This window comes from Anabrus simplex, chromosome 14 (assembly GCF_040414725.1).
Source record: "Anabrus simplex isolate iqAnaSimp1 chromosome 14, ASM4041472v1, whole genome shotgun sequence".
NCBI lineage: Eukaryota > Metazoa > Arthropoda > Insecta > Orthoptera > Tettigoniidae > Anabrus > Anabrus simplex.
The window spans coordinates 32,506,309-32,533,168 of record NC_090278.1 but is presented as its reverse complement, the minus strand read 5'-3'; the positions used below and the strand labels follow the sequence as shown (position 1 = coordinate 32,533,168).

The window sequence follows — 26,860 nt, the reverse complement described above, 5'->3', positions numbered from 1 at the left end:
ACGGAAAGAAAAAATATATCGTTCCAATGCACTGTATTAATAACAAAAAAAAACTTATTTTAACTTAATATATAAAAATATTCACAAACGACATTTTCATATTACACAAATCTCTGCTAACAGTTCCACAAGCCAAATGGTCGAGAGGGTTGCCAGATCCCGTCCTTGCTGAGTAAAATTAAGTACTGGTGGTGATTATTGTTTTAAGAGGAAGAAAAACTTCCTAACCATCCTCTACTAACACTAATCAGAAGGAAAATGTAAGAGCTCCGATATTTTGATAAATGACTTTATCGGCAAAAGAAAGAAAAGGACCACGAAGAGAGTGGACATGAAAGACTCCCGAGGCCTCGCGAATCTAACACCATCGGGGTCGCAAAAGAACAAGAGTCAACCAAGGGTGGGCAGACAGGAAATGTAAGAGCGATTAACTTGACACAAGTAAGTGGAAGAAACGCCAGAGTCAGCTAAGGGAAACGTGGTCGCCAACACACACTCCCAAGTTGAGAGGCTCTGGTCCCCCCTTTAGCCTCCTCCTCTTACGGCAGACATAGGATACCGTTGACGTTATTCTATCATTCCCACCCACAGGGCGATGTAATATTCAATACTAAAATATGATGCAGATGTGTGTCCTGTAGCTTACATTAGAGCATTTATAATATTTTAGTGGCAATTTTTGTCATTATACATGCCTATTTTAATTACTTTACAGCCTATTTCCTAAATTTTAAGTACTTATTTGCCTGCTGGGCTTTACAAATGATGAAGACGACAACACGCACACGCAAAGCCCTCGAGCTATCTGAATTAAGCAATGAAGGTTAAAATCTCCAGTCAGTAATCGAACGCGAGACTCGCTGAAAAAAAGTCCAGCCATAGAGCTGGACGCCTGAAAGATAAAAACAGTTAATTCGATTTTTATTTATTTCAATTTACTTATTTACTTACTTGCTCTGAAGGGCAATCGGGTAAGAGATAGCTGCGTTTTGATTAAATGGCTCCATGTAACGCTAGGCAAATGTGATAATGTCGGGACCGTTCGTATGAGATGAAATGGGACTCCTCCAATGTCCCTCGTCGGCGGACGGTACAGCAATTTTGCGTCAGACGACGTCCACCCATTTTTTTTAATCCTCCATCATCCTGCGAGGGACCTATCCCTCCAACAAGACAATACTCCGACGTATTGCTCCCGGATTGTGGCTGATTGGTTCGATGAACACTGAGGACTTGGCCTTCAAGGTCACCAGACTAGAATCCTATCAAGGTCATCCGGACTGCTCTCGAGAGAGATGTGCGTGCCCTGTGCACTGCTTCGAATGATCACAATGCATTATGGGAGGCTGTGCATTGGTTATGGAGCACTACGGCTTCCCACTGCTTGTAGTGCCATGTGGAGTCCATGTTTCAACCCATCGCCAACGTCATCAGATCGAAGGATGATGCCCCACACTACTATCCAGGCTGTAATTCAACTGCTCATCAATGTATTTATTGACGTAGCAGTTGACCATTAGGAAGCAATTCGTCTGTTACTGTATAATAGTTATCATCATTGCAATGAACTAACTGTTTTAAAACCACTTTCATTTCACTTCCGCTGGGAGACGTCATGAAAATCTAGGGCAAAATGAAAATCCACAGGCTGTTTCCAGTCGTTCGACCGGGTCAGGAATGGCATGAATGAAGCCCCCATTTGCGGCCAGGATAGGAATTGTGCCGGGTGATGAAGCCTGTGGCAATTCTCTGCGGCGACGATTAATGACTGGCAGATGAAATGAAATGATACTGGAGAGTGTTGCTGGAATGAAAGATGACAATGAAAACCGGAGTACTCGGAGAAAAACCTGCCCCACCTTCTGTTTGTCGAACACAAAGCTCGCATGGAGTGATTGGGATTTAAACCAGCAGTGAGAGGCAGGCCCGCTGCCGCTTGAGGCTCCTGTATTTTTAAAAGTTAAAAGCTGGTCGTTACAGGGGCTGCTAAATATGCTGGGAGGTTACGGGCCCCGAGAGGTCTCTGTCGTAGTGAGATACCACTGCTCAGTTCGAAAGCCTGCAGATTATGACGTTATGCGTGACTAGCAAATGTACCCGTGCTTCGCTACGGTATTCTACATTGTATACGGATATCGACGTAAATACTGTGCGTGCAGCAAATGAGATAGTTTTAAAATTGCATGTCTCTTAGCCTTATCCGAGAAATAGCATGGGGAGGTCCACATACGTTGTTTCCAATGTAAAGTGAGGGTTGCGGAGTTGTGATGATAACGCCAGGCTCACTTGCCTACTGCCATTCACAATCGAGTTGGCAAGTTTACATTATAATTGCAGGCCCCAATGCCTACTGCGCGGTCACAATCGATTTGGGGAGTTTTAGTTACAATGGCAGACCCATTTCCTACTTTCAGACAGGTTACAGTTGAGGAGTTTTTATTATAATACCAGGCAACTTCCCTACGACCAGTCAAAATTGAGTTGTGCAGTTATCATTATAATGACAGTCCCTTTTTACTGCTGCTAGCCAGCTTACTGCCAGTCACACAGAATTAGTGAGTTTCCATGAAAATAGCAGGCCACAATGCCTAATGCTAGTCAAATTTTAGATTGGAACATTTGTTTATAATGGCGGGCACCCTGGCCTAGAGCCAAACACAATAGAGTAGGGGACTTTCGAACAAAACTGCATGATCCCTTGCCTTCTGCAAGACAAATCGAAAAGTGAATTATTCATTAAAATGGTAGGCCCTCCTTACTAATGCCAGTTACACAGGAGTTGGAGAAGGACCCCATTCCTACTGCCAGCAGTCAAAGTCGGTGTAGGGAGTACTGATTACAATAGCAGACACATCCTTTCTCGATCTCTACAAATCGACATCAATGAATATATATACAGATGGACATACGAAAGTATATGAATGTTTACAATATTGCAGACCTTCATTTACAGATTAACTGCTGCTAAACGGTACGTCATATCGACAAAGGATTGTACCGTAAGGCGCAGTATTTAGCGATCTAAATGGCTGGTCCTATGATATTTTCTCGCATCTAATCTATTCATGGGTCAGATTGAATCAAAAACGTTGAATAGGTTGAAATTTGTGTAAGAATATCTTACATTTCCATTACTTTTCGGATAATTATGTGACATAGTATTTGGCTCACATATGGGTACTGGGTGGGCCAATGTTCGTGTAGAGTTTGATCATACTATCTTTCCTGTAAGTGATTGAAATTATGCACACGAGAAGAAAAGGTTTAGAAATTAATTTCCATTAAGGCAGGTAGATTTCCATAAAGTTTGGTTGTGTGTATTTAGAGGGAGTGCAAAATCACGGTTTCGGTTTCGTATAAACCCCCAATTAGTTCAGGGATTTAGAAACAATATTTGCCCTAAAACCTCCCTAAAGGACAGGTGGATTCTAAATATGAAGTTTGGTGGAAATATATCCAGTAGTTTTCAAGTTAGAGAAAGACAAACAGACCAACAAACAAAGAAACAAACAAACTAACTAACTAACTAACTAACAGACACCAAGGAAACCTACCCCTGGACAGATGGATGCTATATATAAAATTTGGTTCAAATATCTTGTTAGTTTTCAAGTTGTAAGAAGAACGCTTTACACGCACCCGCTGGGATTTGTACCGAAAAACGGTCCGTTAATGATATATCCCTTACTAAATCCTGTTATCGAAATGATGCACATGAGAAAAAAAGGTTTAGAAATTCATTTTCATTAAGGCAGGTTGATTTCCATTAAGTTCGGTTGTGTATACTTTGAGGGAGTGCAAAATCACGGTTTTTGGTTTCGTAAAAATCCCCACTCAGTTCAGGGATTTAGAAACGATATTTGAGCTAAAACCTACCCAAGGAGAGGTGGATTCTAAATATGAAGTTTGGTGGAAACATATCCAGTAGTTTTCAAGTTATAGGACAGACAAACAGACAAACAGACACCAAAGATAAAAATGATGCAGATGGTCATTATTACACCTGAAACGGATAATTGTACGGAAATTTCGCCAAAATCAATGTACAGACACACGGTCGTTACACTTTTATTTTTTGCGCTAAAACCTACCCAAGGACAGGTGGATTCTAAATATGAAGTTTGGTGGAAATATATCCAGTAGTTTTCAAGTTATAGAAGGACAGACAAACAGACAAACAGACAAACAAACAGACAAACGGACACCAAAGCTAAAAATGATGCAGATGGTCATAATTACAGGTGAAACGGATAACTGGACGGAAATTTCGCCAAAATAATCAATGTACAGACACACGGTCGTTACGATTTAATTTATATAGATGACGGATAAGCATGAGCACGTTGAAAAGTGCAGACTTCCACTTCGAGATTCATATCTCCTAAACGGTTTATGATATTAAGAAACGGTTTGCGCCATCAGACGCCTCATTTATCGCTCTACATGTTTGTTTCTAAACCATTTCCTCGTATCTCCCATATTAAGGGGGTAAATTGAGATCAAATTTTGAATAGGGTGAAATTTGGGTGCATTTTTAACATTTTACATTACTTTTTGCCCACTTATGTATAAGCTAGAATCATGAAATTTGGTACACACATGTCCCATAATCGTGCCAATGTGCGCACACAACGTGATGATCCTCTCATTCTTATAAGTGTGTCAAACAATGAAATATACTTGTAAAAATCACCAAATTTACGAACAATCCAGAAATACGGCCAAATTTAACGTATAAGGGAGAGAGATACGACAAAATGTCACAGGACCAAAGTTGTAGATCACTCCGAATTGAAGAGACATTGTGCCATCCGTTTTGTGATACGACTTACCGTTTAGCCAAAAAATAGCTCAAAAGGAATGTCTGCACAGTCATTAAAATTGCCTATATATTTCGATATCTTAGGGGGGTAAAAAGTGAAAAATTTGAACATCTTGGAATTTTCCCGTCGGTTAGGGACCAAAAGCTATAATTTCACCAAATTTCAATTGTCTACTTCGTCTGGCAGGTTGTGCCGCCATTTTGATTTGGGGGGATAGGGGATAAAAATGAGGAAATTCTCGAAAATTTTTAAGCCCACGAAACCTATAGGTTATCGTTTTGGATATACTATACGACTGTGTTCTTATGCTGAGCCCAAAATTTGAGCCCCCCCAGCGTGCCCCCTTCAGGGAATTTTGAGAATTTCCGATTTTTCTAGGGATCCTGGGGTCATCAGTTTCCTCCGTACCAAGTTTCAAATTTCTGAGATTTCTGGAAGTGCCTCATTAATTCACGTCTTTTTTCATTTTTAAATATTTATATATACATCGCTCCAGCCCGACTTGCTTTTATATATATAGATGACAGATAAGCATGAGCACGTTGAAAAGTGCAGACTTCCACTTCGAGATTCATATCTCCTAAACGGTTTATGATATTAAGAAACGGTTTGCGCCATCAGACGCCTCATTTATCGCTCTACATGTTTGTTTCTACACCATTTCCTCGCATCTCCCATATTAAGGGGGTGAATTGAGATCAAATTTTGAATAGGGTGAAATTTGGGTACATTTTTAACATTTTACATTACTTTTTGCCCACTTATGTATAAGCTAGAATCATAAAATTTGGTACACACATGTCCCATAATCGTGCCAATGTGCGCACACAACGTGATGATCCTATCATTCTTATAAGTGTGTCAAACAATGAAATATTCTTGTAAAAATCACCAAATTTACGAACATTCCAGAAATACGGCCAAATTTAACGTATAAGGGAGAGAGATACGACAAAATGTCACAGGACCAAAGTTGTAGATCACTCCGAATTGAAGGGACATTGTGCCATCCGTTTTGTGATACGACTTACCGTTTAGCCAAAAAATAGCTCAAAAGGAATGTCTGCACAGTCATTAAAATTGCCTATATATTTCGATATCTTAGGGGGGTAAAAAGTGAAAAATTTGAACATCTTGGAATTTTCCCGTCGGTTAGGGACCAAAAGCTATAATTTCACCAAATTTCAATTGTCTACTTCGTCTGGCAGGTTGTGCCGCCATTTTGATTTGGGGGATAGGGGATAAAAATGAGGAAATTCTCGAAAATTTTTAAGCCCACGAAACCCATAGGTTATCGTTTTGGATATACTATACGACTGTGTTCTTATGCTGAGCCCAAAATTTGAGCCCCCCCAGCGTGCCCCCTTCAGGGAATTTTGAGAATTTCCGATTTTTCTAGGGATCCTGGGGTCATCAGTTTCCTCCGTACCAAGTTTCAAATTTCTGAGATTTCTGGAAGTGCCTCATTAATTCACGTCTTTTTTCATTTTTAAATATTTATATATACATCGCTCCAGCCCGACTTGCTTTTATATATATAGATGACAGATAAGCATGAGCACGTTGAAAAGTGCAGACTTCCACTTCGAGATTCATATCTCCTAAACGGTTTATGATATTAAGAAACGGTTTGCGCCATCAGACGCCTCATTTATCGCTCTACATGTTTGTTTCTAAACCATTTCCTAGCATCTCCCATATTAAGGGGGTGAATTGAGATCAAATTTTGAATAGGGTGCAATTTGGGTGCATTTTTAACATTTTACATTACTTTTTGCCCACTTATGTATAAGCTAGAATCATGAAATTTGGTACACACATGTCCCATAATCGTGCCAATGTGCGCACACAACGTGATGATCCTCTCATTCTTATAAGTGTGTCAAACAATGAAATATACTTGTAAAAATCACCAAATTTACGAACAATCCAGAAATACGGCCAAATTTAACGTATAAGGGAGAGAGATACGACAAAATGTCACAGGACCAAAGTTGTAGATCACTCCGAATTGAAGGGACATTGTGCCATCCGTTTTGTGATACGACTTACCGTTTAGCCAAAAAATAGCTCAAAAGGAATGTCTGCACAGTCATTAAAATTGCCTATATATTTCGATATCTTAGGGGGGTAAAAAGTGAAAAATTTGAACATCTTGGAATTTTCCCGTCGGTTAGGGACCAAAAGCTATAATTTCACCAAATTTCAATTGTCTACTTCGTCTGGCAGGTTGTGCCGCCATTTTGATTTGGGGGGATAGGGGATAAAAATGAGGAAATTCTGGAAAATTTTTAAGCCCACGAAACCTATAGGTTATCGTTTTGGATATACTATACGACTGTGTTCTTATGCTGAGCCCAAAATTTGAGCCCCCCCAGCGTGCCCCCTTCAGGGAATTTTGAGAATTTCCGATTTTTCTAGGGATCCTGGGGTCATCAGTTTCCTCCGTACCAAGTTTCAAATTTCTGAGATTTCTGGAAGTGCCTCATTAATTCACGTCTTTTTTCATTTTTAAATATTTATATATACATCGCTCCAGCCCGACTTGCTTTTATATATATAGATGACAGATAAGCATGAGCACGTTGAAAAGTGCAGGCTTCCACTTCGAGATTCATATCTCCTAAACGGTTTATGATATTAAGAAACGGTTTGCGCCATCAGACGCCTCATTTATCGCTCTACATGTTTGTTTCTAAACCATTTCCTCGTATCTCCCATATTAAGGGGGTAAATTGAGATCAAATTTTGAATAGGGTGAAATTTGGGTGCATTTTTAACATTTTACATTACTTTTTGCCCACTTATGTATAAGCTAGAATCATGAAATTTGGTACACACATGTCCCATAATCGTGCCAATGTGCGCACACAACGTGATGATCCTATCATTCTTATAAGTGTGTCAAACAATGAAATATTCTTGTAAAAATCACCAAATTTACGAACAATCCAGAAATACGGCCAAATTTAACGTATAAGGGAGAGAGATACGACAAAATGTCACAGGACCAAAGTTGTAGATCACTCCGAATTGAAGGGACATTGTGCCATCCGTTTTGTGATACGACTTACCGTTTAGCCAAAAAATAGCTCAAAAGGAATGTCTGCACAGTCATTAAAATTGCCTATATATTTCGATATCTTAGGGGGGTAAAAAGTGAAAAATTTGAACATCTTGGAATTTTCCCGTCGGTTAGGGACCAAAAGCTATAATTTCACCAAATTTCAATTGTCTACTTCGTCTGGCAGGTTGTGCCGCCATTTTGATTTGGGGGGATAGGGGATAAAAATGAGGAAATTCTCGAAAATTTTTAAGCCCACGAAACCTATAGGTTATCGTTTTGGATATACTATACGACTGTGTTCTTATGCTGAGCCCAAAATTTGAGCCCCCCCAGCGTGCCCCCTTCAGGGAATTTTGAGAATTTCCGATTTTTCTAGGGATCCTGGGGTCATCAGTTTCCTCCGTACCAAGTTTCAAATTTCTGAGATTTCTGGAAGTGCCTCATTAATTCACGTCTTTTTTCATTTTTAAATATTTATATATACATCGCTCCAGCCCGACTTGCTTTTATATATATAGATGACAGATAAGCATGAGCACGTTGAAAAGTGCAGGCTTCCACTTCGAGATTCATATCTCCTAAACGGTTTATGATATTAAGAAACGGTTTGCGCCATCAGACGCCTCATTTATCGCTCTACATGTTTGTTTCTAAACCATTTCCTCGTATCTCCCATATTAAGGGGGTAAATTGAGATCAAATTTTGAATAGGGTGAAATTTGGGTGCATTTTTAACATTTTACATTACTTTTTGCCCACTTATGTATAAGCTAGAATCATGAAATTTGGTACACACATGTCCCATAATCGTGCCAATGTGCGCACACAACGTGATGATCCTATCATTCTTATAAGTGTGTCAAACAATGAAATATTCTTGTAAAAATCACCAAATTTACGAACAATCCAGAAATACGGCCAAATTTAACGTATAAGGGAGAGAGATACGACAAAATGTCACAGGACCAAAGTTGTAGATCACTCCGAATTGAAGGGACATTGTGCCATCCGTTTTGTGATACGACTTACCGTTTAGCCAAAAAATAGCTCAAAAGGAATGTCTGCACAGTCATTAAAATTGCCTATATATTTCGATATCTTAGGGGGGTAAAAAGTGAAAAATTTGAACATCTTGGAATTTTCCCGTCGGTTAGGGACCAAAAGCTATAATTTCACCAAATTTCAATTGTCTACTTCGTCTGGCAGGTTGTGCCGCCATTTTGATTTGGGGGATAGGGGATAAAAATGAGGAAATTCTCGAAAATTTTTAAGCCCACGAAACCCATAGGTTAACGTTTTGGATATACTATACGACTGTGTTCTTATGCTGAGCCCAAAATTTGAGCCCCCCCAGCGTGCCCCCTTCAGGGAATTTTGAGAATTTCCGATTTTTCTAGGGATCCTGGGGTCATCAGTTTCCTCCGTACCAAGTTTCAAATTTCTGAGATTTCTGGAAGTGCCTCATTAATTCACGTCTTTTTTCATTTTTAAATATTTATATATACATCGCTCCAGCCCGACTTGCTTTTATATATATAGATAGATGACAGATAAGCATGAGCACGTTGAAAAGTGCAGACTTCCACTTCGAGATTCATATCTCCTAAACGGTTTATGATATTAAGAAACGGTTTGCGCCATCAGACGCCTCATTTATCGCTCTACATGGTTATTTCTAAACCATTTCCTCGTATCTCCCATATTAAGGGGGTAAATTGAGATCAAATTTTGAATAGGGTGAAATTTGGGTGCATTTTTAACATTTTACATTACTTTTTGCCCACTTATGTATAAGCTAGAATCATGAAATTTGGTACACACATGTCCCATAATCGTGCCAATGTGCGCACACAACGTGATGATCCTATCATTCTTATAAGTGTGTCAAACAATGAAATATACTTGTAAAAATCACCAAATTTACGAACAATCCAGAAATACGGCCAAATTTAACGTATAAGGGAGAGAGATACGACAAAATGTCACAGGACCAAAGTTGTAGATCACTCCGAATTGAAGGGACATTGTGCCATCCGTTTTGTGATACGACTTACCGTTTAGCCAAAAAATAGCTCAAAAGGAATGTTTGCACAGTCATTAAAATTGCCTATATATTTCGATATCTTAGGGGGGTAAAAAGTGAAAAATTTGAACATCTTGGAATTTTCCCGTCGGTTAGGGACCAAAAGCTATAATTTCACCAAATTTTAATTGTCTACTTCGTCTGGCAGGTTGTGCCGCCATTTTGATTTGGGGGGATAGGGGATAAAAATGAGGAAATTCTGGAAAATTTTTAAGCCCACGAAACCTATAGGTTATCGTTTTGGATATACTATACGACTGTGTTCTTATGCTGAGCCCAAAATTTGAGCCCCCCCAGCGTGCCCCCTTCAGGGAATTTTGAGAATTTCCGATTTTTCTAGGGATCCTGGGGTCATCAGTTTCCTCCGTACCAAGTTTCAAATTTCTGAGATTTCTGGAAGTGCCTCATTAATTCACGTCTTTTTTCATTTTTAAATATTTATATATACATCGCTCCAGCCCGACTTGCTTTTATATATATAGATCAGCGTAACGAATCATCTCTACCGTTATTCTTGCCTTACAAGACATGATTACTATCTCACTGTCAGACAGCTCCTCAACTGTAATCTCGTTTGCGGAGTGTTTGAACAAGACTTCAGGTCGTGGTAAAATTCTTTGACCTGGCCGGGAATTTAACTTGGTGCCTCGGGGTAAGAGGCAGATGTGCTTCCTCTACGCAACAGGGATAGCAAAAGGGGAACTAAGCCAACTGCACGTCGCTTTCCCAAACACCTCTCCAAGTACTTACCAGGCCCAGTGTTGCTTAACTGCGATTTTTTTTTCGAGGACTAGTGCATTCATAATGGTAGGTCTATGACCGTTGTAATGGAATATTTTATTTATTTATTTATTTATTTATTTATTTATTTATTTATTTATTTATTTATTTATTTATTTATTTATTTATTTATTTATTTATTTATTTATTTATTTATATATCGTATGGATTTTATTTCCAGGAGTGGAGATATTTTCGGCTCGCTTGGTGGAAGTTTTCTTATTTGACGTCCATGGGTGGCCTATACGTCAGGATGTCTGATGATTATGATATTGAGGTAGGGAACGAATAACGCCAAGAGGTCTCCTCAATACTCAACACCTGCATTGGAAGCAACGAATTTTTATACCTAAACAGCAGCATATGCCCTCACTCCGTACGGACCATATGGAGAGATTTCTAACTGAATCCAGACTTTCGGAAAGCAACCTGGAAATTGCTTACCACCCGTCCTACTTTCTTACGGCAAGTTTTAATGTTCAAGACATTTCTTAGCAGACAAAGTAGGGGTCCCCTTAATACGATAAACGTAAGCAATTTCCTCAATTGTGCTCAAATTTGAAGGGCTAAAAGGCCTGGAGAGGTTTTAAATTGTGAGTCTTGGGTAGATCTATCAGATTAAAATCTATTGTTTCTTTACTCGCTTTCTTTTTTATTAAAATCATATCAAAATTAACTTATTTACGTAATTATTTCTGTAATGTGTTCCTTGGTTCAATACTCTCACGTGTTTTTTGATTTGTTGAAAAATGTTCACACGGAATGTAGTTATAAGAGCTTAAGTGAAACAATGCATTGACTCACATTAGCGCTCGTAGTGGTGCTTAAGTGAAACAATGCATTGACTCACATTAGCGCTCGTAGTGGTGCTTAAGTGAAACAATGCATTGACTCACATTAGCGCTCAGAGTGGTGCTTAAGTGAAACAATGCATTGACTCACATTAGCGCTCAGAGTGGTGCTTAAGCGAAACAATGCATTGACTCACATTAGCGCTCAGAGTGGTGCTTAAGTGAAACAATGCATTGACTCACATTAGCGCTCAGAGTGGTGCTTAAGTGAAACAATGTATTGACTCACATTAGCGCTCAGAGTGGTGCTTAAGCGAAACAATGCATTGACTCACATTAGCGCTCAGAGTGGTGCTTAAGTGAAACAATGCATTGACTCACATTAGCGCTCAGTGTGGTGCTTAAGTGAAACAATGTATTGACTCACATTAGCGCTCAGTGTGGTGCTTAAGCGAAACAATGTATTGACTCACATTAGCGCTCAGAGTGGTGCTTAAGCGAAACAATGTATTGACTCACATTAGCGCTCAGTGTGGTGCTTAAGCGAAACAATGCATTGACTCACATTAGCGCTCGTAGTGGTGCTTAAGCGAAACAAAGTATTGACTCACATTAGCGCTCGTAGTGGTGCTTAAGTGAAACAATGCATTGACTCACATTAGCGCTCGTAAAGGTAGAAAAAGGCAAACTCGTAATCTAATCGACCGCAAAAAGGTGATTAAGAAAAGGATTGTAGTTTTTAGGAATAAATAAAGAATATATTCTCATAGTTTATTATATTTAATTTACATAAAATTCGTAGCTCATTTCTCTAGGATGTTTCCAACATTGAGTTGCTTGCTGCAACTTTGGATTTTTTCCATCATCGGGACTCGAACCGGTTAACCACGGTGTCACACCATATCCCTTAACCCCTTAACGATCATGGTCACCACGTATAATATATAATAAAAAATCCTTTCCAAGGACTTAGACTGCAATTATTTTTGTCATCATATATATTGTACCTCGCATCTACATGTATGTATGTTTCTATGCGTACATATAAAAACGACCGGGCGTGTATATGAGGTGCTGTCTGTTCTATGAAGGAATAAATGGACGAATCCCATCAACTGCCACCACGAATACGAACTTGCGCAGAGACGTTCCGTTGACACGTTCTGGGAAATGAATGTCATTAATTTATGTCATCAGTGTAGAAATAAACGAATGTTAAATTGCTCTATTAGTGCGTTCTGAATCCTAACAATGTATATTGCAGTATGCGGATTTTGTGACATGTGTATTTATCCAGAATTGCTAGGAAAATGAACTCTAGAGATGTTTCATTTTGACAGAGGGATTATTTTATATAGCATATATTGCTATGTACACTATCATACTACTAACAGTTACCCGCGGGCTTGTCCCACAATGTATTATGTTGTTCATTAATATCCCCACTGATGTGCTTCCAAAGTCTCGACGTAATGAAATAATACACATGACATATCGTGGTAATTGAATGTAATATTATATCAACTAACACTTGAAAATACATTACAGTAATACATATTACAGCAAAGCTTTCGACAGCACAGACATTCACGTATTACTTGTAGAAATGAAGATTTCACATTTTTCTCAAAGTAAAAGTACGATTGCTTGGATGCATTCCTATCTTTTCGGACGTCAACAATATTGTGAAAGGTAATAATGGAATTGTTTCCTCGTGAACAGTGGAGTCCCTCAAGGCTCTGTACATGGGTCTCCTCTTTTTTCACTATTTGTGAATGTCATATCATCCAATTTAAGACATTTCAAATGCCATATGTACGCTGACGACCTTCAATTCTATACAGGCTCCACAGCTCGTGACATTTAGGAAAATATACCCATATTAAACATTGACTTACAGACTGTTAGTGACTGGTCTGCTGCGCATGGCCTGAACATGAACCCTAGAAAGTCGCTATTAACCCTTCTTGGCCATCGACATCAAATGACAAATATAAGTAAAGGTCCGTTGCCACAGAATGTTCCTTTTGCATCACTAGTGAAGAATCTCTGCATTATCATGGACGATTTGAAATGGATATATCTTATATATAATGCCAAAACGTTTCCTCATCTCTAAATATATAAATATAAACATGTATTTCCGGTAAAACATAAACAGAAATTAATAGAACTTCTTGAAATGCCACATTTGACTATTATGGTGGTGCTTTCAATGTTGTGAGGCCACAATTATTCCTAAGGCTACAACGCGCTCAAAATGCAAGTGTGAGGTATATATGCAATCTAAGAAAATATGATCGTGTGTCATCAGTCATCATATTTCCTAGAACTAGAGTCGTATTCATCATACTTCGTCTCTTCTCCGCATAGTTCTTAACATATCTTGCCCACTTTACTTTTCTTCGCGTAAATTACTTCTCAAATGTTCATATCAGAGATAAAAGGGCTCTAAAATGAAACCTGCTCGTCATTCCTCACCACCGAAGTGCCACATACAACAACTAATTATCTGCGTTTGACGTTTACCAAGCACAGGGTCATTTAAAAGAGCGTTAAGAGGTACGGCAGGATACGAGTGAAATGTACAGTTTTGTATATTTTTTTTTGCAAGTTGCTTTACGTCGCAGCGACACAGATAGGTCTTATTGCGACGATGGGACAGGAAAGGGCTTGGAGTTGGAATGAAGCGGCCGTGGCCTTAACTAAGGTACAGCCCCAGCATTTGCCTGGTGTGAAAATGGGAAACCATGGAAAACCATCTTCAGGGCTGCCGACGGTGGGGTGCGAACCCACTGTCTCCCGAATACTGGATACTGGCCGCACTTAAGCGACTTCAGCTATCGAGCTCGGCGTTTTGGTATATCATTAAGCGTGCTAATACATTATTATCACTAGCTGTTATTATTATTATTATTATTATTATTATTGTTATTGTTATTATTGTTACGGAGTTATCCGTGGAAGGCAGAGGTGAAAGAAGGTGCGGGCTGGAATGGGTCTAACTACAAGTCCGAAAGATGAATTAAAATTTTCATAAAGGTTATATTTTCAGAACTTAAAAATTTCCATGGAGACTTTCAAAATTCAACAAATAACAAGTCAACAACAAGCCAAAATCAGGTACAACGAAATCACAAGTTTTAGGGGATCATTACATGATCTGGGCTTCGAGCCCCAAGTTTATAATTCCTGAGCTCTCAGCTCACAACCACAAATTACCAAAAGGCAGAAATCCCCTAATTACCTGGAGCACTTGCTCCCACCTAGTAATGTCAAGCCTCCTAGAGGAACCTTTTTTTTTTCTTTCTTTGCTAGTTGCTTTACGTCGCACCGACACAGATAGGTCTTATGGCGACGATGGGGCAGGAAAGGGCTAGGAGTGGGAAGGAAGCGGCCGTGGCCTTAATTAAGGTACAGCCCCAGCATTTGCCTGGTGTGAAAATGGGAAACCACGGAAAACCATTTTCAGGGCTGCCGATAGTGGGATTCGAACCTACTATCTCCCGGATGCAAGCTCACAGCCGCGCGCCTCTACGCGCACGGCCAACTCGCCCGGTGAGGAACCTTTCAAAACACCATAAAGAGCTGACCCGCTCTCAATCTTTCAAGCCTATTAAAGGCAATACTATGCTTTACAATGACTTGCCATCGAGGCACAACTTACAAGAATTAAACAGGGGTATCTCGTACCCAGCCTACAGGGCCTTAAAAGGAAAGTAATAGGTTAATTCAATGGCCCAAAATACCAAGATGAATGGAGGCGTTGCTTGCACTCCTACATGAAACCTTATAAAACCTAAGGGGCACTAGGCCGATGATACAGGGGCTATTCCCAAACTAGGGAGGTGACTCGTATAAGAAAATTTTAATACATTAAGAGTAGAAAATCAGTTATGAAAACGTAGTCACCTCAACTCAAAATGAAGGGGAGCTCGAGAGGGTAAAGCACTCTCTATTCCCGATTTACAGTAAGGTAATAAGAAATTATTACATAAGCCGGCACTATGTTACATTTTTAGAGAAGTACGTTTACATTGAAAAGGTTTCGGACCTTCCCCGAGGGCTAAACTGCTGAGCTACTAAGAAATAAAGATGTTAAAAGGCCATTACCTTTGTTGAAGAGCTGCTGCCCGAAGGAAGATGCGCTACCCGCCCCCTGCTATACTTCCATACAGTAAGCTAGATGTTGAAGTGGTCGGGAGCCAGGAAAATCAGCAGTTTTTATACTCTCGGGGAAGATTCGAGACCTTTCATGAATAATTAAGACACACCCACAGGCGTTTATTGGCTAACTAAAATTTACACATCAAAAATTGGGGAAGAAAGACACAATTGGCTGAAAATTAATGACAGAAATTATTGATTGGTTAACTTCAATACTGGCGGAAAGAAAAGATTTATATTGCCAACCCACAAATGAAAGAACGAAATTTAGTTATAGGAAAACTTATGAGTATAAAATATCTTCAAGAAAAGTTCCATCACTTCGCACCAGGGTGCATGATCATAGTTTTTGGTAGAGACATCTGTGAGAGAATGTCCACACTTCTTGATAATTAGTAAACAAAAACAATTCGAAATTAACTCAGGGACATCTTCTGATAAACGGTTGAATTAATTCAGTTTTAAAGTTCAGAGTTTCAACTGTGGAGGAGTACATTAAGGCGGAAATTTCTAATGTGCGGCGTATAGGTGTACCAACCGGTACAATTATTATTATTATTATTATTATTATTATTATTATTATTATTATTATTATTGTTATTATTGTTATTATTATTATTATTATTATTATTGTTGTTGTAAGTATATATGTCTCACTGTGGTGGAGTTTTACTTCTGTTATAAAATATTTTGATTGCGTTTAACTGTGCTTTATTTAGTAATAATTATGGTAGCATTAATAATCCTTTTAATATATAACTAGCATATGTACCCGTTCTTCGCTCGGGAATTAGTAATAGATTTCATTATTCCTTCATGAATTTATGCGAAGTTACATCGCTATATTCAAACGTTGAATACGGCTTGTTAAACTGATATTCTTCTACAAAATCAAGTGGCAGTAGTCAAACGTGAAGTGGATACAGAATGAGGATGATCAAAGAGTTATTGAATGGTACAGTTCCTGGTCTGAAGTTTTGCGTAATTCTCCACACTTCTCGGTTACATGTTGTTGTTCATCGGAAACCGGGAGTGGCGCTGTCCCTGAACACCCGTGAAACCAATCGTTGACGAAAGCCTCTTAGTATCTGTTATATCGAAAAGAGGAAAGAGGTTCTTTACTTAAACCCTGTAACACACCTTGAAATGACATGACACCAGGTAGAATTCCATTAAGTTTGGTTGAGTATACCTTGTGAGAGTGTAGAATCACGGTTTCATATAAAAAATCCAGTCAGTTTAGGAATTTAGAAACAATATTGGCCCTAAAACTTACCTAAGGCAGGTAGATTCTAATTATGAATTTGGTAGAAATATACCCAGTATATTTCAAGTTATAAGATGCATGTAAACAAACAAACAAACAAACAAACAAACAATCAAACAGGCAAACGGACACCAAAGCCTGAATATATGCAGATGGTCATTGTTACACCTGAAACGGATAACTGAATGAAAATTTCGCCAAAATAGTCAATGTACAGACACACGGTCGTTACGATTTTATTTATGAAGATAATTGGTTTACTGTAAGGGAAGGCGTGATGGCCTCAACAACGCCAATGAAGACAACAAGCAGTAGCCGCAACTTCGCCCACGTTTATTAATCCAACCGTTAGATGTTTTATTTTTATAGTATTTATTTAAAATAAAAAGAGCATAGGCCCTTATTTATTAACACACATCCTTTTTACATAAATTGCATGGATTAAATTATTTTTAATTATATTTATACTTTCGCTGCTTAAGATACCGTGTTCGTGGATGGTACAAATAATATGAAAACATTATGAAAGACCATATTGTACAAAAAACCGAACTAACTTTTTCTTATAGAGCTTCCGGGTAAACTGTATTAAGTGTCCTTCCATTTGGAGCTGAAGTGCATAGTGTGTTCGTCTTTTAAACTCTTGAACAACCCACGTACAGTTTAGCATGGAAGAAGCACCTTCTCCGAAGTGTGAGTCCTACAACGTTAGGCGATTGTCCTTTTGCCTTGTTGATGCACATAGCGAAACGGGGAACTGCAGACGTCGAAATTGAAATTGTATAACCGAAGTGGTGATTTCAGTCTCAGGAAGGAATACTACATCAATAATATTCGGCATCACATTCCTGACAAGGATAATCGGTGCCACAATCTTCAGCTCCAAGATGTTCGAGGGTACTCTAGGTGACTCCAAGTTGTTCTAAAGCTCTGTCACGTAGTTGACAGCCTCATTTCTATGACATGTCGTATCGAGAGATTTGTAAATTTGTAGAACACCGGGTAATTCTTGTAAAAGAATGCTTGTTGATGACGTTTACAGCTTCATTTCTTGCGGCTCTGTGACACAGCAATGCGTGAAAATTTTAAGTGAATCAAATGAATGTCGGATAAATGTTGATAAAAAGCAATAAAATAATTAATGAAGGCATGTCTTGACCTGGAAGAAAATCATCTAACAGTTTTAAATATCTGCTTGCCATATATTTGGCTCGGCATTGCACCCGTACACAGAGAAACAGTTCCGCATATTACTACTGAATATGGGTCTTCATGTCGGGGACCAAAAATGTCCTCCTACCCCATGGAGTTAACATTTCTCCTTGACTTGTATCACCTCTCTTGTGTGCATTGCCTAGTGACAGTGAATCTATGCATTTAATCCTGGCGACTGCACGATGGATTATTATTATTATTAATAGTATATTTCCGTTGACTTTTAAAGAAATGTAAAATTTTTCATGTACTATTGAGACGATTTGGAAGATTTTGGTACAAACCGCACCTTCTAACTCCCTCTGTTTTAAGAGCTTGAGTTTTGTGAAACACACATATTTGCGTTTTATGCATATACATTATCAGCATTAGTCTTTTCATACTCTGTTTCTGAGTACTGCTGCCCCTTCTGGATCAATAGTTTTCAGACTAAGAGGATTGATTTACAACTCAATCAGGCAATGTTCATTCGGAGCACGAAAACGCTATGCCCTCCTGTTCTTAGCTACATTCCACCTCCAGCCCTAAGACGATCAGAAGCTCTCCTAAAGGTTTGGAAAAACATTCAGCAGAACCCCCAAATACCCATCCATCAAGATCAACATCAACGCCTGAAATCAAGGAAACCACCCTGGCGTACAGCAACAGATCTTGAAAGAAGCTCTTTTAATGTTAACAGTTTATGGAAAGCCCAGTGGGATCACTCTTCATTCGTCAACAAACATCTAGTTGAGAACTCTTCTAAACGCGTACAAGGATTTGATCTTCCGAGGCAACAGTGGAGAATCATCAGTCGGATAAGAACTGGACAAGGCAGATGTGGTTATCTACTGTGCAAATTGATTTGGACTAGCTCTGCAAATTGTGATTGTGGGGCACCTTCTCAGTCAGTCCACCAAATTGTCGCTGACTTCCCAATTCAAGCTTTCAAACGAAAGCTAATGGACACTCTCCGCATATTGATTGGGTCAAAAAACTAGACCTAGTGTACAGACTTTTGACTACGCGCACTTATCCTGAAACTATTCAAGCATGTATATACATTCATCATACCATAAATAAAGATAAAATCTATCTGTATTGAATTAATCTGTTTTTCTGCAATTTTTGAACGTTTTGAACTTATTGCGAGTTACTTATATCGACTCGTTAAATTTGTACATCTTTTTCTAAATGCGAAATCGTTAATCCTGTGCCGTAGTGCAAACAGTATTATGTGTCACACTATTAGGGGCGTAAACGCATAGCCTAAATTCCTAGGAGTAACAACCCTGGAGCAAGCTACAGAAAATTAACCCCGAGAGAAACATGGAGTTTCCTAATTAATCCCTGATTCCTCCAGTGATTTTCCTCGAGATTCCCTTTACGGTCACTGCCAAATCTTCGTTACTTAGTCATAATTTACTTTAATGATAAAAACTGGGATGAAATATTCAGAGCAGACTTTCCAGGAACTTCAACATACGACTAAGTCGAAGTCTCTACTTGGCTGTAATGAAAATATTCAAGAAAATACGTAATGAACGTATTGTTTTAGAATTAACAATTGAAGAACAATGCAGAACTAAGAAACATACAGTTCTATTGAAGCAAGTAATCCACACATGAAAGCAATATTATTCCATACTCATTCATGAGATCGAGGTTAATTCTCCAGAGAATAGAGCAAGGTCCTGCTGTAAAGTAAGCTATCACAGCAGGCCGTAAAAGCAGCCTATCGCTTTTGGTGGTTTCTATTGAACCGAATAAACTACAGCAGACTGAAGATTCAACAGTCATTCTAGTGCGATGTCGTTTCTTCTTCAACTAAACATTGTTGGTTCTTACAGGAGAAATGACTGAGAGTGAACATACCCTAGCTGAGTCTGGCAGTGATTCTATATAGTTACTTGTGCGAGGCTTCACACTTTCATCCAACCATACGTTTCATTCTCTTCCAACCCCATGATGTTAGGTATGCGAAACCTTAGGAGTCTTTCCTTTTCACGCCCTGAGTGGGCATTCCCTTTCATTTCCTTATATTGTAATCTGAAAGGTCGTGCTCACTTTCTTTTTTCTTCTGACTAGTATTTGAGGAACAGGTTGCTTAATTTTAAATAATATAATTTTGCTCCTCAACCCTAAGGTTGGTATGTAACATGCATGTATAACCAAGCGTTTCCCTTCTTCGACCGAAAGCTCCAAGTGGCAATAGGTGTGGTTGCCTTTAATATTGTCTATGAGTTGCATACTAGGTCTTCCTTTGACCCCCATCAGATTGTTCAAGAAATGAAAGATGTTTCGTGTACTACTGAGACGATTTGGAAGATTGTAGTGCAAAACCCCACCTTTTAACTCCCTCTGGTTTAAGAGCTTGAGTTTTTTTTAAACATACACGTTAGCTTTTTATATGAATAGACGATTTCAACTTTGCTTCGAATTTTGGCAGTAAATTTTTAAGATTAACAGTGGTTGTCACATTTAAGTAGTCTTAATTTTAAAACAATAATCACCCCATAATTCACTGTTAATTGTTAAAATAGTGTACGAAAGTTTCATTGCAATCATTCATATTGTCATGTTTCAGGGTTCCTAAATGCTAACCTGGCGCCACGGATTAAGGCCAGGGTCGCCAACTACGGCCTCATGGACCAGATAGCAGCACTCCATTGGGTGCAACAAAATATCGTCCACTTCGGAGGAGACCCCAGTAACGTTACTTTGCTGGGTCATGGAACAGGGGCGGCGTGTATCCACTTCTTGATGACATCCCCTACTGTTGTAGCAGGTGAGTTGTGTCTTTACTCCAGAGTACTATGTTATGTGTACCGTACCTCACTTTCCATCAAGCTCCAAAAGGCACATTAGTAGACGAATAGGTTTGAATGGCGTCTATAAAAGTAGGAAAGATCACAATATGAAGATAAAGTTGGAATTCAAGAGGACAAACTGGGGCAAATATTCATTTAGGCCTATAGGAAGGGGAGTTAGGGATTGGAATAACTTACCAAGGGAGATGTTCAATAAATTTCCAATTTCTTTGAAATCATTTCGGAAAAGGCTAGGAAAGCAACAGATAGGGAATCTGCCACCTGGGCGACTGCCCTAAATGCAGATCAGTATTGATTGATTGATTGATTGATTGATTGATTGATTGATTGATTGAGCCATATTTCTCCCGCATTTGGTAGGCTTTCATGGCTACGCTTAAGAGAGCGACGAAATTTACACACTCTTTCCCTGTTACATCGTATACTGAACCTTAACACACCTGAATACCTTGCCACACAATTCCATTACCTAGCATCACCTTCTAGTATTCCTACCAGATCATCGTCCACCGCAGTACTAAGCATTCCCATTCACCGCTCAACTGGCTACAGTAGATCATTTATAGTCGCCGCCAGCCGAATTTGGAATTCCCTACCTGCTGAAATTAGGAGCGTGTCAAACCACCTCCGCTTTAAGAAACTCTGTCAAACCTGGTTAATAAATAATAATAATTTCTTATAACATAGTAGGATTAGATCATAGCTAAGTATTAGATTAATTAAAACATTTAATTGCTACCTTAAGATATTAAACTGTGGATAATTTAGTGTATATTTAACTCTTCATGTAGGTGTATGTATGGTCGGACAGAATAACAGGCTTCATAGCCTGAGTCCCGCCATATAAAACAAGACAATAAATAAATAAATAAATAAAAATAAGGAAGGTAAGGAGACCTTACCAGTCCAGACTATGGCTGGAAATAGAGTTAATAATAAGAATTTATTGCAGCCAGATGGCCATATAATGGGATACAACATTAGGTTACAAAGTTAGCATGAAATATTGTCGCACAACATACTGTGATTTACTGATCCTCGAGGCGGTTTAGTCTTTGCTACAGTCAACACTGCTCTTTTCCCTTTTACTACACAGTGTTATGTGGTTTTTGTCGCATGGCTTCTCACACAGAGAACATATACATTCTTTGTTTCGTTCATGATATTTTATGTTTTTGCAAAAATTTTGTATACGGCGAGTCTAGTGATTACGTTTCTTAGTTCCTGGAAATAGAGTTGCAGATGGCCAATTTTCCGTACGTTACGATTACATAATAATATTGTTCTACTTATTCGGCATGTAAAAGAGTAAAGTGACCTGGTGTAGGGGTATCGTGCCTGCCTCTTACCCGGAGGCCCCGGAATCGATTCCCGGCCAGGTCATGGATTTTTACCCGGATCTGAGGGATGGTTCGAAGTCCACTCAGCCTACGTGATTACACTTGAGGAGCTATCTGACAGTGAGATGGCGGCCCCGGTCTAGAAAGCCAAGAATAACGGCCGAGAGGATTCGTCGTGCGTCGTGCTGACCACACGACATCTCATAATCTTCAGGTCTTCGGGATGAGCAGCCGTCGCTTGGTAGACCATGGCCCTTCGGGGCTCTTGTGCCTTGCGGTTTGGTAAAGGAGTAAGATTTAAATAACGTATGCTATGTTTGAGGCACTGCCGTAAGGTTTATGGCATACAATACGTCATTTTGTTACCGTTTTAAGGTCACACTAACCGAACGATTTCGCCGACCTAAGTAGATGAAGGTGCAAGGATTGGGAAAATAATAGCCTTCGCCTTAATTAAGATACATCCGCAGTATTTTCTTGATGTGAAAATGGGAAACCACAAAAACCATCTTCAGGGCTACAGACAGTGGGGTTCGAACCTGCTATATTCCGAATCCAAGCTGTCATCTACGTGAACCAAACCGTGCAGCCACTTGATCGCTCACAGATGCGTTTCAGGTACTTAATACGCAGATAGTTATCCACACTTTGCCAATAACACTCGCCATTAGACCTAAAGTTTCAGACAAATGATTAAGGGAGGTTCAGTAATCTGGAGTAAATCGGGAAGATATCCTAAACCGAAGAAAGAAAACCGAGCTCGATAGCTGGAGTCACTTAAGTACGGCCAGAATCCAGTATTCGGGAGATAATGGGTTCTATCCCCACTGTCGGCAGCCCGTGATTTCCACTTTTTACATGAGACAAATTCTGGGGCTGTACCTTAATTAAGGCTACGGCCAATAAGAACATTTTCATTTTTACCGACAGCCAAGCGGCCATTAAGGCACTAGAGGCAGTCCGGATAATATCCAGAATTGTCCGATATTGCCACTCGGTTCTCCTGAAGCTCTCAAAGTAGAATAATGTCAAAATAATATGTGGACCAGGGCATGCAGGTATAGAAGGAAATGTAAAGGCAGATAAACTGGCCAGAAAAAGGGGAAGAAACATATTTTGTAAGCCCAGAACCTGTGTCTGGAATTTTCTATGGACGAGCCCGACACTACATAGGAAAATGGGTACAAAAGAAAAAAATGGAAAACTGGAAAAATACTCCAGGATGAAGGCTTGCAAAGGAACTGATAAAAGGACCAAACAAGAAGCATACTAAAGAACTGTTGAAACTCAGCAGAGAAAATATAAGATGGGTAGTAGGACTGTAGACAGGACACTGCCATCTGAAAAAAACACCTACATAGAATTGGAGTAATAAGAGATAACATATGGAGGAAATGCATGGACGCAGAGGAATCAGCTCAACACATACTTTTCGATTGCGAAGTGCTGGGTAGAATCAGACTCTCCACTCTATGACTACCAGGTCAAGAAGACCCAGGAAGAACAACGTGCAGCTTTGTTAAGGGAGCAGGTATATCTAAGAGGGAATATGAGTGTAGCGTTTTTGCTACATCATGCAGCTAAGGCATTTATTTCAGATGCATGTTTGAAGGTTATGGGCAACAATGACTTGAAGTACTTATTGATAGTGTTCTATTTAATGATTATTTCATTAATGCTGCAAGAATTAAGTCCAAATAATTAATAATAATAATATGTACTGTATTGTAATTTATATTGCGTTTAATCAACATGGATTTGATTACCTTTATCAAATATATTCGTAATTACTTTTGACATAAATGTCATATATCTGGGGATCATCTGAAAATATGCGTTACGGAAGTTAGCTTGACAAAAGTGTAACGCTAGTAACTCTGCAGGCTGTGATGTGAAGTATGGATGGATGGCCAAGCAGTGTTACCTAGCAACCATGCAATCTATATGTTATGGCTGGTGGTCATCTGAAATAAGTTGCCGTTGATAGATGGCCATGACCGAGCAGCACTCTGTTTGAAAAAAGAATGCAGATTGTTTCAAAGGCTATCACATCAGTCGAACTGCGGACATGACCTATCCATTTGAGTAAGCTATTATTTTCTAATTCCTTCAATGTAATAAATCTCTTTTAATTATTTAAAAATAGTTTTATTAGTTTTCTATGTTATTATAAGTAATAAACAATAATTCTGCTCATATACTGTACTGGGTAACATTTGTACATAAGTAGCCTTCAACGCATGATGTAGCGTTTTTGCACATTCCTGAATTTTTCCCTTGTTGCTCACCAGTATGATCAAATTCATCAAAAATATGTTGTCAATGTAATGTTACATATACTGTACAATCTCCCTCAAATAATATTTTTACGTCAGAGTTGTGGGTGTAAATAAATTCATGCAATGTAGGGTTAACATCTAAAATATTAGCTATGGCATGTTCTTTAATCTGACGCTTTGTCCTAATATGATTAGATTGAACACCTCTCTATCCACAATAATTTTAATCTTCAACAACTTAGCATTATATTATTCTACCCTTTCTTTTAAATAATTTACGTTTCTTAATTATAGTTAGACATTCTTATTATCAACCATCTTATTTTTCTGCCTCACATTCATTAAGCTAAAAATACTTTGTATCGTTCTTCTCCCTACGCTTTAATTAAACCGGTTCTCTTCTCTTCTTTTTCACTCCTTCCTCCCCTTTTGTCTCTCCGTTGTTAATTTAGCGTGAGGATATTCTGACTTAAATACTGCTGTAATGTTAACTAATTTATCTCTTGACAATTTCTTTTTTAATTTTGTAAAGAACTTAGATAGATCAGTTCCTGCTACCACCACGTCTTTAAAGAATCAACTGACTAGGCTAGGTTTCGATACCTGACTCTGCCAAATATTTAAGGCTCTTTAAATGGAGTGGGGGGATGGGTTACACTCCTCCATCCCAAATGGATATCGGTAAAGGACAAATGTAACTACATCGTTGAAAGTGCCACATAACCTACGTCAGTGGAAAACAGGAGAAGTGTGGGAAATGTGTCTTTTCTTTATGTCATAAGAAGACAATCCGTACAAGCTAGACGTAGACATGTAACAATGCAGTCACGATCGAAGGGCATTTTTAAAAACAGAGATTCTTGGAGATATATGCAATTTCATTCAAATCTCTGTTTTTCTTTCATTTCATGGGAAATACTCCTGGAGTTTCCAAAAATGCCTTATTTATACTTATAGTGTAACATTTGATAGGTTATAAGTGAGTTGTTTACTTCTTGGAGGGCGTATTAATTTTTCTTGACAACACGCGAATACCTCATGTATGTCCAGGATAGAGGTTTATGAACAAAAATAGGACTTTAATAGTACTTTTTGAAAACCACGAGAATTTGGGGCAAGAAGAAATAATTGCCAAGGAAGGAGTTAAATATGAACCGAGACATTTCTGAAGGAAATATAGCAGTCATATGACATGAAACAGCGGATCGGTCTAGGTACAACGCGCCTACGTCTTACACGGAGGTTTCGGGTTCGGTTCCCGGGTACGCTAGAAAATGCTTACGTGGATATGAGTGCTGGTTCGAGGTCAACCAAGGCCAACTAGATATACAGGCCATAAGGCTCCCCCTCCACTTCGGGCGCTACGTCACACTAGTCGCCAGCCGCTTCACTTCTCGCCAGTGACTTATAAGCTGATCTGAACTTCGCAGCAGTGAGGCTATCGATGGTGTTGAATGATTTAAACGTGTGTGAACATTGTGAATTATGGCCACGTCGTGTTGTATACCTGGTTGTAGAATAAACTACAGTTCAAAACAGCCTAATATTTCAGTGTTTAAATTTCCTACTGGCGTGTTTCGGAAACAAAAGTGGATCATAGCTATCCATCGAACCGAATTCATCCCTTCAGCAAGCTCAGTTGTGTTCATAATACACTTCGACGAAGTTTCGTAATTAGGGACGATTCCGTTAAAAGACCTGATGAGTCTCTTTTAACTGTAAAACCTAACCATTTAAAACTCTCAAACGATGCTATTCCTAAGTTTTAAAATGTGCCTGCCTATCTGTATAAAAAATCTTCCAACAACGAGCAAAAATCCTATTCAAAGACAAGAAGAAATTGAAAAACGGGAAGAGGAAGGAAAGAAAGAAAGCTGAGGAAGAATATGACAGGATCAAGGACTTCAACGACGTTCAGGGTAATTTCAGTATTAAACGCAAATTAGATTTGGACAAAGTTTCCGTCAACTTTAACAGCCAAAGTCTGTATTTTCAAAATGTATGTGACTGAGGAAAATATTCCGAAAATTGGTACTTCCTTAACATTAACCGAGGCTCTTGATTTTAAATCCATTAAACATGATATTTTCATGAGTTATAACCCTGATATACGTGCATTAGGTGATGGGGGCAAGATATTAAAATGGTCAAATTAGAAAAGTATTTATAACTTCCTGTTTAGACCTGCTCGTAACTCAAAAGTGACTGTCCACGACAAAATAGAATCTGTACACAAAA

General features: G+C 38.9%; 1 protein-coding gene across 1 annotated transcript in view; it reads left to right on the top strand.

Moving 5' to 3' along the window:
* Positions 1-26,860, top strand: part of LOC136885757 (neuroligin-4, X-linked) — a 318,812-nt gene that overhangs the window by 55,485 nt on the left and 236,467 nt on the right. The window contains exon 2 of the mRNA XM_068230342.1: positions 20,760-20,960. Within this exon, the coding sequence (XP_068086443.1) occupies positions 20,760-20,960 (201 nt within the window). The remainder of the gene's footprint in view (positions 1-20,759; positions 20,961-26,860) is intronic.